General features: G+C 39.7%; 1 protein-coding gene across 1 annotated transcript in view; it reads right to left on the reverse strand.

Moving 5' to 3' along the window:
• Positions 1–1,269: 1,269 nt before the first annotated feature.
• LOC114474021 (long-chain-fatty-acid--CoA ligase 3-like) overlaps positions 1,270–16,793 on the reverse strand; it is a 78,420-nt gene continuing 62,896 nt past the window's right edge. Inside the window, exons 13-15 of the mRNA XM_028463868.1 lie at positions 11,985–12,099; positions 11,646–11,803; positions 1,270–4,138 (exon numbers count right to left, since the gene is read on the reverse strand). Coding sequence (XP_028319669.1) covers positions 3,981–4,138; positions 11,646–11,803; positions 11,985–12,099 — 431 coding nt within the window. The 3' untranslated portion in view covers positions 1,270–3,980. The remainder of the gene's footprint in view (positions 4,139–11,645; positions 11,804–11,984; positions 12,100–16,793) is intronic.

Raw genomic sequence — 16,793 nt, forward strand, 5'->3', positions numbered from 1 at the left:
TGGGTTTGGGTGTGTGGTGCACCAAGTGAGTGAGCCAGACCGGCTGGGAGTGAAGTGAGGTGTTCATTTTAGGAGGCCTGTCTGGTGCGAGCCCGGCTCATCCACATGGCGGGCCACGGAGAGGGTAGATGGCACAGACAGGCAGGGGGCTCAGCGGACCCCACATTATTTGTGTTTATATTTCTCAAGCAGATTATCCAATCAGAGAGCAGAATGAGTCTTTCATTTGGGTTGCCAGTTTCTTAGGTGAAATCCAGCCTGTTTGGGCCCTATCTTTTTTTTTTTTCTTTTTTAAATTACAAAATTCACAAACAAAAAATAGCACCACACATTTGTTTAAATGATATAATATAATAATATATGTGTCACAGGCAGGTAAGATTCTGCCAACAAAAGTTGTAATTGTAAAGATTTTATTAAACCAGTAATAGTGCAAATCTACACACGGTGCCTTTAATGCACAACACATGGGACTTTTGTTTGTTTACGTAATTATATAAACTTGTTCAATAAAAAGTTCACAAGAAGATGTAATTATTTGTCATTCCAGTGTAAATAAGCCACAACAAAATACACCATTTTTTTTTTAAAGCTTCTACTTAAATGTGTGGGAAAAAAACCTCACGTCACATGTCCAATTATATTTCCTCCTTTTGCACTGACATTTTTTCCTTAAAAACAGACCTACAGTATAAAGTGGACTTGTTATGATAGAATAACATCATTACACATTTATATCCAGTATTTTTACATTTTTTTTGCTTTAACCCCTGGCCTTGAGGGGTCACGAGAAACTGGGCGAAGTTCGTCAGATGGCTGCAACAAACAATTTTAACCCATTGTTCTCACACTTTTTCTGCAACTACACCAAACTTGCCATATTTGAGTCTATGTTCATCACTTTTTTTTTGCCATATTTTGCTCCTTTTAATGCATGATTTGTGACATTACTCCCATTTTTTCTCCATTAAATTTCAATGACTTTTTTCACTTTAAAGATATTTTTGACATCCTTTCCACCACTTTTCCACCTACTGTTCCATATGTTGACTAATTTTTGTCACTTTCAACCTCTTTTCACCATATTTCATGCCTATTTTTGCCAATTTCACCACGTTCACAATTGATCATGTCCATTATATGTCAGTTTAAACTAATTGTTCCTACTGTTTAAATTACATGAAAAAAATACTTTTATGTAGATGACTTTTTACTTGTTAGAATGGTTTAACAATGAGTGTAATGTAATGTTCAACAGACTCCATTCCATTAAAGATTCACAGACTGATTTATTGACCTGTTCATACATGTTTATTTAACCACTTTATTGCTCTACAAAATGTCTCATGTGATCCATAGTCATCAGTGTTTAAAGCTGACACGTGTAAATGGTGTTAAATTTAATACCATTGATTAGTTTCCCATCATTCATTCTATTAACACAAACGTCACTGTCATTTGCACAACGATGAAGATTTGGAGGCAGAATCGTTCAAGTCAGAGAAAAGTTTGGTTTCACAAATATTATTAGCTTTTCACAAAGGGGGAATCATGAGATGCATTATGGGAAATTATACAGTTAGTGCAAAGGGAAATCACAGCACATATAAACAATGAAAAATAAACAACTATTACACACACACACAGTCTCAGAGGACATTACATGGCTGTTCTGTCTAATGGCCTTAAATGGTAAAAAGTAACACATTTTCAGATGACTGATCTATCAAACATGACATTGATTACACATTATTGTAATCTGTAAAACAGATGAGGTTCTTTACACTCTTTAAAGATGAGCACAGTTTGGTTCCTATTACTTTTTAAAAGCCATTTGTCATCTCCTCGACGTTCAGCCGATGATTCTGTGAGCTTCCACAGGGCCTCTGATTTTCCATTTCAAAATTTCCCAAATTCTGTTTCAGGGTTTAACCATTCCTGCGTCGCTTTCCACTTTTCCGTTTCATGATCTTTCCCTGTTTAGATGACTTTACTGGCTTTTAAACGTCATGAAATCATACCGAACATGCTAAATAGGGTTAATCTAGTCAACTACTGTTAATAATTTAACCCTTATTTGCTCCAGATGATTTATAAAAACTGGATGGTGAAATCATCAGCCACAATGTTGCACTCTCAGCCACCAGAAAAAATACAGACAAAAAAAATCTCATGGAAATGTGTGATGTGGTCCCAGAACGTTATTTGTGAAACCTTTTTAGGAGAATCACCCTCATGTTTTGCACGAAATGAGGCGCAGCCGTGGGTTTATAGAGACTTCTGCAGTGACGTGTCATCAGGTAAACTGATCACCTGTTCAGCTAATACACCATCAGGTAAACCTATCCATATTTTATAGCAATCATAATAATCACATTAAAGGGGTCCTCCAAGTTTGGCCTAAACTTTTTGAAATGTACTTATTAGTAGATCTTTGACTAACAAAAGACTTTATTATGCACCAAATTCATTTAATTACCTTTTAAAAATGGGACTACTTTACAGTTTTAGAGCCTGTGGTCCTCCATCTTGAAATCATGTGATTGATGATGTCACACGGCCCCACTGCCTGTAAACATCCCATTCTTTTCTTTTGGAGTGAAACATTCAGCCTGATTTTTAGGCAATTTAGTATCTTTTTCAGAATTACACCTTGTGCTGCTTTTGGTTGCTCTTAATATTCAGTAAATGTTAAAGAGACAAAAAATAGCTTTGACCAGAGAAAATCTGTGACCGCAGGGGGGCGACATTTCCAACTCTGTAGTTTGGTAGTAGACAATAAAGCAGAGAAGAAGAGCTCTCCTAAGGGACCTTTAACTTCAACTGTCGCCCCCTGCACTCACAGATTTTCCCTGGTTCCAACTGTTTTTATCCTCTTTTAGTAAAAAAAGAGGTTTACATTGGCATCTTTAACTTTTCCTGATTATATGGAGCAAACTGAAGCAGCAGAAGTTGGCATTTTGACCAAAAAAGCTGCTAAATGGTCTAAAAAACAGGCTGAACGCGTCTTTCCAGTAGAAAACAATGGGATGTTTACAGACAGTGGGGTTGTGTGACATCATCCATCATGTGATTTTGAGATGGAAGAACACAGGCTCTAAAACTGTAAAGTAGTTTCAGTTTTAAAAAGTTAATAAATTGAATAGAGTGCAAAATAATGTGTTTTATTAGGCATATATCTACTCATAAGTACATTTCAAATATTTTAGGCCACATTTTAAAACAGTGGAGGATCTCTTTAAAAACACACTTCAAATTAAGCATTTTTGGTCATAGGATAACACCAGATGAACCTGAACACGTAGCGATAGCATTTAAATGGTATTATGGACACAATTGGACACATTTGTCTCACTTTCGAGACAGTCAGTCATCAGATTTCCAGTGAAAAAAAGGGTGTAAATGTGTGATCTTGTCCCAGAACATGCCTGTGAGGCATTTCTGTCTCATGTTGAGGCCTGATTTTTAAAAAAGAGAGGAAAAAAGAAAATGAGTCAGATTAATTTTTCCGTTTCAGAACCTGAATTCAGTTTTTTCTTTGCATTTTCTGCGACCTTGTAAAATCAGAAGCCCTTCTTCCATTAATGAAGACATGCTTTATCCCCAGTGTGGGTGGGAGTCACTGTCTGATAACAGCTAACAGAAGCTAAGTCAAATAAAAAGACAGAAGTGCCTCCTGACCTGCAGGAAGAGCAAACACCAGGTGTTGATATTTAGTTGATGACACACATGTCAAAGCTACACATTTCTTCTGCTTATTCTGTTTCACGTCTCACAGCTTTAATGACGTCCACTAAGATTCACACGCCAGAATGAGTAGATAAGCAGAGAAATGGAATGACAGTCTGTTGTATTCAAGTCAAATCTACAACTGTGGTGGAACATTGGCCACAGAATCATTAACTGGTCATTCTGTGAGTTTTTATATTTTATTGCATCAGTTTGGTCGATGTCAGAGAATAAACGGCCGGACTCTGCCATTACTTCCCGGCGTACATCCTCTTGATGTCGTCGTGGTAATATGTTTTCAGCTGTTCACGTTTGAGCTTGAACGCGTCCGTCACCAAGCCCATCTCGGGCATCCACGGCTCTGGGCTCAGGCAGATCTTTCGGGGGATCTCAAAGCGCTCCAGCTGGGCTGAAACCAGATAAAAACACAAAAGTTCAGCAAACAACCGTCCTATTATGACCCACTCGCCAAATAGACGGAGAAACGTGTGAAACGTTTAGGAACAAAGCGCATTTGTACGTAGGGATGGGTAGCAAATTCTGCACTTTTTTAGGTACCGTCCAATAAAAAAGGTGATATATGTATTTTTTTTTTTTTTCCTTCAATAAAGTCTGACCAGAAAGACAATTCTGGGTTAAATTTGCTGATGAAAAATGCCACACAGGTTCATTTATTAACAAACAGCTGCACAATATGTGCCACTTTTTTCTTTTTCTCCTGTAAGGGACAGCATGTTTGAGTGAGTTCTGTAGTGTGGTTTGTTAAGGGGAACGTCTGGGTTAGGACGCATTTATAAATCCATCTAACTATGCTTTTCATGCTGTTCTGAGAAGTAACAAAAGCAGCAACTCCAAAAACATGTATTTTAATATAAAATATTTATCTCAGAAATATGGAATTTTATTTAAAGGGGACATATCATGCTAAATCCACTTTTTTAGCCCTTAAATGCATTTTGTTGTATATTTAGAGTGTTTAGAAGTACAGAAAAGTTCAAATTAATCTCTTCAGGTGCTCCGTAGATATCTTTATATTCTGTTTTGCTCATATTTTTCAATCTGTTTTGATTTTTCTATTCTCTATTATGTTTTTTGAACAATAACGTCACAGTATTTGCAGCGGCCAAATTAGTACATCGACTCCAGGCCCAACACTTCGAGCAATCCGCCATTTTTATTTCTCACTTTTATTTTGTAGTCTAAGCTCAAGGATGTCGAAGTTACGAGAGGATAAGTCAAAATGTTGGGTTGTTGGATGTAGTAACCCACACGCTTCATTACACCGTCTCCCAGCATCAGAACCTTTTCAAAGTGTCTGGTTGAGTTTTATTTTTTACAGAAATGTACCCACATCTGTGGATAAGGTCATTTATGTGTGTGTGAAGCACTTCAATGATGACTGCTTCTGCAACCTCCGCCAGTATAAAGAAGGATTTGCTGAAAGACTTTGTCTGATTGAGGGTTCAATTCCTTCTATCTTTGGAGACGATGAACAGAGCACTTCGGTAAGCTGTAAATAACGCTAAAAAGTGTGATGATAAGACGTCTCTGTCATTGTTTTGTTAGCATTAGCAGTTGCACCGTCTTCATATGTTAGCGCTGTGTGCTCGTTTTAGATCCTTGATGATATGGCCTACGTGATTTAATTTAAGTCTAAAGTTTTCATTAGTCATTTCATTTTGCCATTTTTGTCTCCGAAAAGACTGTATTAAAATGCAATTCGTGACGTTAGCTTGGCGCTAGCGTTAGCTCGGTGCTTGTGTTAGCTCACTTGTTAGCGTTCTGCAGGTTCATCATCTTCATTTTCATCTCGCTCCACTGGGTCAGACTCTGGCTGGAACATGTAAGGCTGGATGGACAAGTCTAACGTTGTTGACATTTTGTAAATAACCTCTGAATAAAAAGTTTATGCGCCGCTACATAGCCGTATCTCTTCTATCAAACTACAAAAATGGCCGAACAGGGTGGAGTTAAACCGAGAGTCACCTCTGCAACCTGGAGAGAGGGCGGGGTATGAAATGTCTCATTTGCATTTAAAGAGACAACACCAAAACGAGTCGCTCTTAGAAGCGCATCAGAAAAGGGGTAGAAAAGGGGTGGAGCTATAATAATGAGGAATTCAGACCCAAGCATTGCCATTCTGCTTTATATAGACCAGAACTGTATGATTTATAGCTAAAAAGGAAGGATTTAAAACCATGACATGTCCCCTTTAAAGAAAATGTAAACAAACCAACTCATTATCTTAATCATGTACTGGACCTTGTTCTAACATATAGATTAGATATTAATCACCGGACAATTTATCCTCAAAATCCTATTCTTTCAAATCATTTTTGTTGTCCTTTGAATTCAGAATATCAGTTTGCTCAAACTCTGAGAAAAAAGTACAGTATAGTAGATCACTGTCTGAAAAAGCTGTAGCTTGATTTAAAGATTTAGTTCCATCACTGCTTACAGTTCCTCTGATCCATATGATATCTCAACAGAGAGTAGCTATCAATGTCGTCACTGCACACAGCTCTGGATGCTGTTCCTCCACTTAAAAAGAAAATGATATTTCATAAAAAGTTAGCTCCCTAGTATAATTCTGAATTACGTCTTTTAAAACAGGCATCGTGAAAATTGTAAAGGAAGTGGCTTCAAACATGGTAGAAGTTTATATTGCCTGGAGAAAGAGTTTGCTAGCTTCTAAAAAAGCTCTCTGCAAAGCTCAAACTTCCGATTACTCAACTTTAATAGAGGAAAACAAAAATAATCCTCGGTTTCTATTCAACACTGTAGCCAGGCTACAATTCTAACAATATATATTGTAACTCTCCTTAAAAACCAACCCTTGATCCAAGTGACTTGTCCAATTATCGACCAATATTTAATCTCCCTTTTGTTTCCAAAATTATTGAAAAAGTCATCACAGGTCAACTATGTGATCACCTACATATGAACAATTTATAGAGAGCTTTCAGTCTGGCTTTAGAGCCAATCACATCACAGAGACTGCCTTAGTAAAAGTAACCAATGATCTCCTCTTAGCCTCAGACAGAGGGTTGGTCTCAGTTCTGGTTCTCTTAGATCTCAGTGCAGCCTTTGATACAGTGGATCATCATCTACTGCTGCAGAGACTGGAAAGTGTTTTTAGGATTAAAGAAACAGCGCTGGGTTGGTTTAAATCCTACCGATCAGACAGAACCCACTTTGTTCATGTTAATAATCTCTCCTCAGCGCACGCTAGAGTTAATCATGGAGTTCCACAAGGTTCAGTTTTAGGACCAGTACTCTTTACATTATTTATGCTTCCACTAGGTAACATTATCAGAGAACATGATATAAATTTCCATTGCTATGCAGATGATACACAGTTTTATCTCTAAATGAAATCAGATGAAACTCATCAGTTATTAAAACTCCAGGCTTGTCTTAAAGACATCACATCCTGGATGAGCTGCATGCATTTGTTACATCTAGACTAGATTATTGTAACTCTCTACTGTCAGATAAGGATTGTAATGGTAGAAGTATATGCACATTATAATTCTGAGCTGATAAGATGTCAGTATAGATACTTATATATCTATATTTCTCCCTCTGTTTCCCTAGTGTTATGTCTCTCTCTCAGACAAGTTCACAAAACATGTCTTGTTCCCACAAAGATTCCCTCTCAGTGTCAGCACACAGATAATCTCATAACAAAATGTGTCCTGAGCTGGAAAAACCTATTCCCTTCCCCTATTCAGTGTGATTAGCCAATGGCTGCTTTTCTGATCATTTTGTCTTTTAAAGCCTATAAGAAATATTTGCTATTACTGTATGTTCCAACTTTTTCATTTTCCCCCACAAGACCTTTTCATCTGTACTCATTTTCCATGCCAGAGCTCTGGAATAAAATCCACAAAATATAGTTTGGTCTATTTTGAGTTTATTTCATCAGATGTATAGTGTCTGCTCGAAGATTTCCATAACAGGGTGCAACGATTAGTCGACAAAAACCTTTAACAGAATTAGTCACTGACAAATGTATTTGTCAACGATTGTTGGTTACGTCATCACCGTCGTCTTCAAGCTTCCGATGGAGCTAGACATTGTTTTTTTTATCAGTGCTCAAAGCTGTATCCACGTTACGGACGTGATTAGAGGGAGATATATCATCAAAAACTTCCCACTGGTAAGAATATGTTGTTGTTACCGGTAGCTCAGCGCTGTAGCTCTGCACGTCACAGTCTATCTGAAGCTGTGACGAGCAGTGATACATCACGCACCGCTGCTTAGTTAAGACCAGACACCCACAGAACAAAGTGAACCAGTCTAAGTTCTTCCGTCAGATCAACCCAGAGTTCCCACAATCACAGTGACAGAGAGGAACCTGCAGCAACACAAAGAGGACTAAAGCTAACTAAGCTAAGCTAACCCACCGACACGTAAGACTGGGCTAAGAGCTAATGCTAACCACTTAATGAAAGGAAGAGACTAGTACCTCGTGTGTATTCATTCACCCCTGGCCAATAAAGTTGATTCTGATTCTGATTCTGATTAAACCACAGATTTATTAATGATCAGATTTAACACTTTTACATGTCACACGTTGTGTGAAATAAACTATTGTTTATCCGTCCAGACTTGTGAACCATAACATCCCATTAGTAATGCTCTCAGTATATTAACTCATTCAGTGCCATTCGTTTTAGAGCATTTTGACTAATTTTTAAAGACCTACAGAATATTTTGTACTATGACTAGAGTTGTCACGATACCAAAATAAGGAACCACGATACTATACTAGACAAAGTATCACAGTTCTGGATAATATCGCGATACTGAAGCCTTTTTTTTATTATTATTATTTTCATGAACTGCAATGTATTTGTACAAGTTAGAAATACTTATTAATTACTTGTAGTGTTGTTTGGTGCATGAAGAGTACATGAACAAAAGCATATAAGCAATAAAAAAAACAAATAAATGAAGTTAGAATTTATATGGTTGAAATTAAAAAAGTAATCATTCAGTTTCCTTTGCACAACTAATATAAATAATCAACTTAGGATAACAAATCCACTGTCTTTAAAAGAAAAAAAATGATAATAATGCTTGTTCTCCAACATAATAAACCATAGAGGATAAAATACAATAAACAGGAACTGATTCCCTGAGAAAACTATAATTGTATATATTTTCTGGGTGTCGTCACTGGAGTTTTATGAGATTGGATGTGATCCCTCCTTTGTATGTATATCATTTGTAAATATTGTTTGTACATTGTAAATAAAAAAATAAAATAAATAAATAATATAAAAAAGATCGCTCTGAGTCCGTGTGGAAAAAAACAAAAAAAAGTGTTCCCTCCTATAGCTGGTGACAGCGCCTGCACAGTGGATCTCCTATTGTTTTACCGTCTCTGCCTCGTTTAAAGCCAAAAGAGTTCCAAATGGGACTTTTGGAGTTTGGTTTTTTGAGCAAAATTAGTGATGCCACTGACGACGACGCCGCGGCGGCAGACTCACCGCTCAGGCGCCATGTATCTCGTGTTTGTGACTGTAAGCAATGCACGCGTCCAGGTGAGACAGAACTTTAGCTTGTTGTTTGTTTTGAAGGGAGTTTCTGTTGAAGCAAAGCTGTCTTTATGGGGTTCGTTCTTGCCGGTGTGGAAACACACGAACAGCCAGCTAGCTAACAGACGGGTGGACCCAGCACCAGTAACAGGCAAACAGCCAATCATTCAGCAGCTGGAGAGTGTGGTTGCCATGTTGGTTTGTTTTCAAGTGAATAGCGTGCAGTGAGAAGCTGGGAGGAGAGTAGAGGCAGCCACTATGTAACAGAAACTAGCACCGGTAGTATCGTAATCCACGGTAGAATCGTTGTGTAGAATTTCTAGTATAGTAGGAAACGTTACAATTTGGCACCGCTGGGTACCGTGGGTATCGTGCAACTATAACTATGACAATCTGAATTCTGACACCAGATTCTGAAAGATTAAAGTCTCTAATTTCATCAGAAAAAATATTTTGTTTCTAGCTTGTTTCGTTCTTCTGTAATCAGCGGTTGAATGGAGGCAAGTTTCACACAAATCGCCAGTTTGTGATGAAAAGCTGAGAAAAATGGCTTTTTCTGAAAAAAATCTATCAGTGACTTTGAAGCATTTTTTTTTTTTTTTTGCTTTAGGGACACCTCAACATTGGTTTCCTTCAATAAGACTGCAAAAACAACACTAAGACTGGGCTTTTGATGGCAACATTATTATTATTTTACTATCTAGGTCAGAATTGATTTCCTACTGTATTTTGACGTTCCTCCATGTCTCTCCCCGTTAGTTTCCACACACACAACTTCCTCCTCCTCCCGGACATGCCAAGTGTCAGCACTTGCCTTGTTTTTTAGATCATTATCTCTCACCATCGCCACACTCTCAATAGTCCACTTAGTTCCACACATGCTCTGGCCGAGTGTGCGATGCCGTGAACTGCTGGGAACTTCAGCATCAACTCTGGTAGCGCCATTTTCTGTTGTGAACTCCTTTCCTCTTCCTCTGAGCTCTGCTCATCAGTGGCTAATCTCGCATCTAAAGCTGCGCTGCTGCCACCTTCAGGGCACCAGTTGGTCACTACATCACACTAGAGCTTAGATATTGATGAGTCATCATTTTAGTCATCTCCGTGATAAAACGCAATTCACAAGTGTTCTCGTCAATGACACTGAGTGTTTAGTTGCAGCCCTACTGTCAGGATGTCCTAGTAACTCACTATAAAGTCTCCAGTTAATTCAGAATGCTGCAGCTAGAATACTAACAGGTACTAACAGTAGAGAGCATATTTCTCCAGTTTTGGCTTCCCTTCATTGGCTTCCTGTAAAATCTAGAATAGAGTTTAAAATCCTCCTGTTAGCATACAAAGCTCTACATGATCAAGCTCCTGTGTATCTTAGAGACCTGTCGTCCAGGCAGAACTCTCGTTCTCAATTTGCTGGTCTTCTGGAAGTTCCTAAAGTATCTAGAAGTAGAACAGGAGGCAGAATGTTTAGCTACCAGGCTCCTCACCTTTGGAATCAGCTCCAAGTTTTAGTACGGGAGGCTGCTACTCTCTCCACCTTTAAGGCTAAACTCAAAATCTACTTATTTACTAAAGCGCCCAAACCTAGAAAATTAGGAACTAAAAACTAAGATTATATAGTAGAACACCAGCAATATATTCAAACACAGTCCACCATCTACACATAGCTCTAGTGGGGGGAGTTGTTGCTTGAAGTTGCTTGAAAAGTTCAAATTTTTTAACTTTGTGTGACTCAATTGTGTGATCTAGTCGCTGGAATCACACAAGTTGCATCACTTGAAGGCAGGTCGCTTGACGTCATTTACATTGATTTTGATTGTAATCTAGTCGCCAGAGTCACTTCAGTCACGTTCAGTGTGAACGCACCTTTAGGATAAAGAGGATTATAACCAAATAAGCTCTATCACTGTAACGGTGAGACGCTAACTCAGCTTTCAGAGCCGTAGACCGAGGAAACAGACCGGACACAGCCATCTTGCTTTGGCCGAGCTATAAATAAATTCAATTTTGCTGTTTGCACATAGGTTTTTACCTGTGTGCACAAATGCAAGTGAAATACTTACAGTACAAGATAGAGCCCTGTCACATAGAACTGTTTTTTTTAATTTGTGCATTATTAAAAAAGGGTTTTCATGATGAAAAAATGTGTGAAACAATTGTTGCTAAATGTGGTAAATTGGGACATTTTGAGTTTTTATTATTTACCATTTATTACCACACAAAAGTACTGAAAATTGGTACTGTTAGGACCTGTGAATCGGTATCGGTACTCAAGTATCGGTTCAACTGTGAAAGGTACCCATCCCTAGTAGTACGACTTGGATTTAGAGTATAGATTTCTATGTGTAATATAAACATGGAATATCCTCCTCGTACCTGCCAATGCTGCCTCATTGAGGGCATTTAGAACCAGCTCCTCCACAGCCTTACTGCTGCACAGGTCCTCCCACGATCCTTCCATACCGTGCTGGTGAGCCAGAAGCTGCAGCTGCTTCTGGTTTGGGACCATGAAAGCGATCACATAGTTCTCATCACTGTGGAATAGAAGACAGACTTTTATAAAACACAAAAAGAGAGACTGGATCAGGCATCTCCTTAATTTAGAGCCTGGACGTAGATGAAAAATCAATTCCTATTTAGGTGCAGAACTCCAGGTAATTGTAAAGGGTTCACCCACTTAGTCCTGCAGCTGTGATTAGTCCTGTCCGTGCTCACCTGTTAGCGTAGGCACAGATGTTGTCTATCAGAGGGCAGTTCTTCAGTATGGCCTCCACCTTACCCAGAGACACGTACTCTCCTGCCTGCAGCTTCACCAGATCCTTCTTACGATCTGAAAACACACAGTGCACACTGTAAAAACACATGTATGCATGCACAACGCACGTGTAGACTTAGCATTCTTGATAGATTTTTTTCTGTCCATTTTTAGTGATCCATTTTGGGTCTGATCCTGACTGAGGGGAAGCAGAATTACTGTATTTAATTTCTCGAAATTTTGCTTCTCTCCTTCTATTGTCCCACGGCTTCACCTGTCAATCAGACACTTTATGACGGACGACTGTGACCTCAGCACCTCCCATGGCGGGAGGGTGGTGGTGTTTAACTGAGCGGCTGGATTCAACTCTGCACAGCCGCAGACGGTCTCTGGTGCAGGTAAGCTGCCTCCAGACAGCGTCCATTGAGTTGTTACTGCGCACGTACAACTTTTAACGAGAGACAATGGGTATAGACTGGTGCGCCCCAAAGCGGAAACACGTCACCAATCAGACACAGATGAACCAAACAACTTTACTCATCATCATGATCTATATAATATTTATTCTGATTATCTAAATACAGATATGAATTTGTTTCGTAGTATTTTTATTTTATTTTTTTTTTGTCTTACTCAAACACGGACCAAATTCAGTCGTGATGTAGTGAAGAGCATCATCGTGAAACGTGTGCTGACAAACTGAAACCAGATTCTGCTGCTGATGCTCAGCCGTGCGTCAGGCTGCTGTGTGTCTGTGTTGACCGAGGGCTACACGTGAATACAGTGAAACATAAAAAACCAGCGATGTCCCGATACAACTTTTTCATTTCCGATATGATTCCGATATTGCAGCCTTGCATATCTGCCGATACCGATATTGATCCGATATTAGCATGAATCATACATACTTTTTTTTTCTTTAATAAAATAAAATAATAATGACTTGTTTTGTAGTACGAAATGTTAGCAAAGGCTTGATCAAGTGATGTCACTCAAACAGAGAACAAAAGTCAGCAACAGTCGGTATGAGAAAAACTGACCCATTTATTATTCATCAATGTTAACCTTAATCATAAAATATCTGCAGTATTCTACAATTTAATAAAATAAATAAAAAATAAATTATAAGACCCTGAAAAATAACCTAAATAAATCCAATAAGCCTTGGGGGAATGCTTAAAGTGGTCCACTATTTTTCTCCCGTTGGCTAGTGCATCACTTACAGCCAGTGTTGGGAATGTAACTTTAAAAAAGTAATTAGTTATAGTTACTCACTACTTGTTCCAAAAAGTAACTGAGTTAGTAATTGAATTACTCTATAATGAAAGTAACTCATTACCAAGGAAAGTAACTATTTGCGTTACTGTTAAAAAAAAAAAAATTGCTCTATGTCAATAATTTTTTAGATGTGTGTGTCGTTGTGAGGTGCTTCATTAAATATGAGTTGTTTACAACAGATGTGGACAAAGTCTTCACTCCTGGATATAATGAACACTTCACATGTACGTTCTTGTCTTTGACCATAATTAATATAAAGTAGTGTTTGTATCGTCACCTTAAAAATGACAACTTTTCATCCACGCTCACCATCTCTCATCAAATCTGTAGTGTGTGTGTGTGTGCTGGCACTTGTGTAAAAACACTGGCTCTGATTGGCTACCATGAGACATGACGCCACCTTAGCCAATCATAATCTCTCACCTTGTTTTTAACCCACCTCCTCACTACAGCTGAGTATGAAGCCAGGGATGTTTTCAGATAACATTTTATTCAATCAATGCATGTAACGCACCACATTTAACGTTCAGTAACGTTAACGGCGTTGTAATGGCGTAAAAAGTAATTAGTTAGATTATCCCGTTACTGAAAAACAAAAATGCTGTTTTAAACGCTGTTATTCCAAACACTGTTTACAGCTCGCTGTGACAAACACCTTCATGGACTACAAGCTGAAGACTGTGTGCAAAACATCCTAAGCTAGGCACACCCAGCTAATCTATAGCCTTTCTCATATTAGCAGCATTGTCTCTTAAAACGACATGGCCCTTATTTTTGTCAAACTTCCTGTCACGCAGCATCTCCTCCATAGCATTCGTGATTGCATCAGCAGTGTGTGAACCTCTGATCTCATGTGCATGTAACACAAGTCAGCATCTACCCAGTGCACAGTCAGGCTCAATAAGGACAGCGGTCGATGGTCTAAGCTACAGACGTCGGTGGTGAAGCTAACAACTTTAGCTTTCTCCACATGTGCGGCCATACACTTTTTAACTTATTTATGCATCTGGGCTATCGTTTTGTCAACAAGGTAGTGGCGGCTAGGAATAATGTAATGAGGCTCGAGGTGCTCAATTAAGCGTTTAAACTTTAAACCCAACATTACTCACCACCAACAGGGGCTGGTCATCGAGCACAATAAACTGGGCTATCTTTTCTGTCATAGCCACTGCCTTTTTGCCGTACCGTGGGAGTTTGTCACGCATTGCAAAAGCTTCGGCCAGCGTTGGTTGAGTGAAGGAGCCAAAGATTTGTTGTTTCTTCGCCTCGGTGGTCTTGCGAAAATCATGCTGTTTCAAATGCACGATGAGGTTGGTCATATTAAACTTTGTGGGTTCTGTGCCACCACGGGAAACTTGTGCATGACAAGTGTTGCACTCAGCTGCAACGTCTTTGTTTGAGTTTATGGTAAAATACTCCTACACGGCCGACATCACTTCTCCTTCTCCCAGTAGCGCCGCGCATACGTTGTTGTTGTGATCATGTGGGATCTGAGCAGAGTGTGAAGGCTTATTGCTGCATTGCTGCCACCTATTTTGTTGGAGTGTGAACCACAGTCATCTATGGATATAAGTTCTATCCAAATATATATATATATATATGAGTAGAGAAAAGAATACAACCTGGTTTATTAAAGTAAATATCAGGTTTATTAATATAAATCTTAATTATTCACCGCTAAGAATAAACAATACCTAAATTAGTCCACAATAAACAAATAAACAATACTCAAATGAGTAAATTTAGTCCACAAGTCAAGTAGCTATTGGCACTGTGCTGATCAGCTGTCTTCAGTGTTCACAGACATTTTTAACACCTCACTGGAGACATGCACCGTACCAGCCTGTTTTAAGGCCTCCACCATCGTTCCTGTCCCTAAAAAGCTGAGGATCACAGGACTTAATGACTACAGACCCGTCGCTCTGATATCTGTGGTCATGAAGTCCTTTGAACGCCTCATACTCTCCCACATCAGGGACATCACCGACCCCCACCTGGACCCCCTGCAGTTCGCCTATAGATCCAACAGGTCTGTAGACGATGCTGTAAACCTGGCTCTCCACTTCATCCTCCAGCACCTGGACTCCCCAGGCTCCTACGCCAGGATCCTGTTTGTGGACTTCAGCTCTGCTTTCAACACTATAATCCCAGCTCTCCTTCAGGACAAGCTTTCCCAGCTGAACGTGCCAGACTCCACCTGCAAGTGGATCACAGACTTCCTGTCTGACAGGAAGCAGCACGTGAAGCTGGGAAAAACCATCTCTGCTCCCCGGACCATCAGCACTGGATCTCCTCAGGGCTGTGTTCTTTCTCCTCTGCTCTTCTCCCTGTACACCAACAGCTGCACCTCCTCTCACCAGTCGGTCAAACTCCTGAAGTTTGCAGATGACACGACCATCATCGGTCTCATCTCTGATGGAGACGAGTCTGACTACAGGTGGGAGACAGACCGGCTGGTGTCCTGGTGCAGCCAGAACAACCTGGAGCTCAATGCTTTAAAGACAGTGGAGATGATAGCAGACTTCAGGAAGAACCCAGCCCCCCTCACCCCCCTCACCCTGGGAGACTCTACAGTGAGCTCTGTGGAGTAATTCTGCTTCCTGGGGACCATCATCACTCAGGACCTCAAGTGGGAGCTGAACATCAGCTCCCTTATCAAAAAAGCTCAGCAGAGGATGTACTTCTTGCGGCAGCTAAAGAAGTTCAGTCTGCCAACAAAGATGATGGTGAACTTCTACAGCTCCATCATCCAGTCCATCCTCTGCTCCTCCATCACCATCTGGTACGCTGCAGCTACGGCCAAGGACAAGGCCAGACTGCAGCGTATCATCCACTCTGCAGAGAAGGTCATCGGCTGCAATCTGCCCTCCCTCCAGGACCTGTACGCCTCCAGGAATCTGAGGCATGCAGGAAAGATTGTGGCCGACCCCTCCCACCCCGGTCATAAACTGTTTCAATCTCTCTCTTCTGGAAGGAGGTTTCGGTCCATCAGGACCAGAACCTCCAGACACAAAAACAGCTTCTTTCCCTCTGCCACCATCCACATGAACACACCCCAAGTCACCCACTGAACCCCCCCCCCCAGTGCCAGCTGTCCGGTGAAGCCTGCTCCGTTTACCAAGGATAGAGGTCCATGTGTGTTTAATAAGTCTGTGTGTGTCAGTGTCAAAGTCTGCATGTTGATGCTTTTGTTTGTAGCTCTGATAAATATATATATATGGGAATAACATCTAAAATATTATTATATATTGATTAACATATAGGATTGACAGTGTTAGTTATACTTGTACAGAATTATAATTACTAACAATAATAATGAATAAGTTATGTAAAGTACTTACGTATTTTACTTTTTGCAAGCAGCCATGTTTGTTCCCTGTGAGAGTGAGGGGATGCACACGGAGCTGCTCCAACAGTTCTTTAGCATCTATTTTTGGTTTTTAACATTATAAACTTTGTACACCTTCAGACTTCACCCACCTCAGGGATAG

Source organism: Gouania willdenowi, chromosome 13 (assembly GCF_900634775.1).
Source record: "Gouania willdenowi chromosome 13, fGouWil2.1, whole genome shotgun sequence".
NCBI lineage: Eukaryota > Metazoa > Chordata > Actinopteri > Blenniiformes > Gobiesocidae > Gouania > Gouania willdenowi.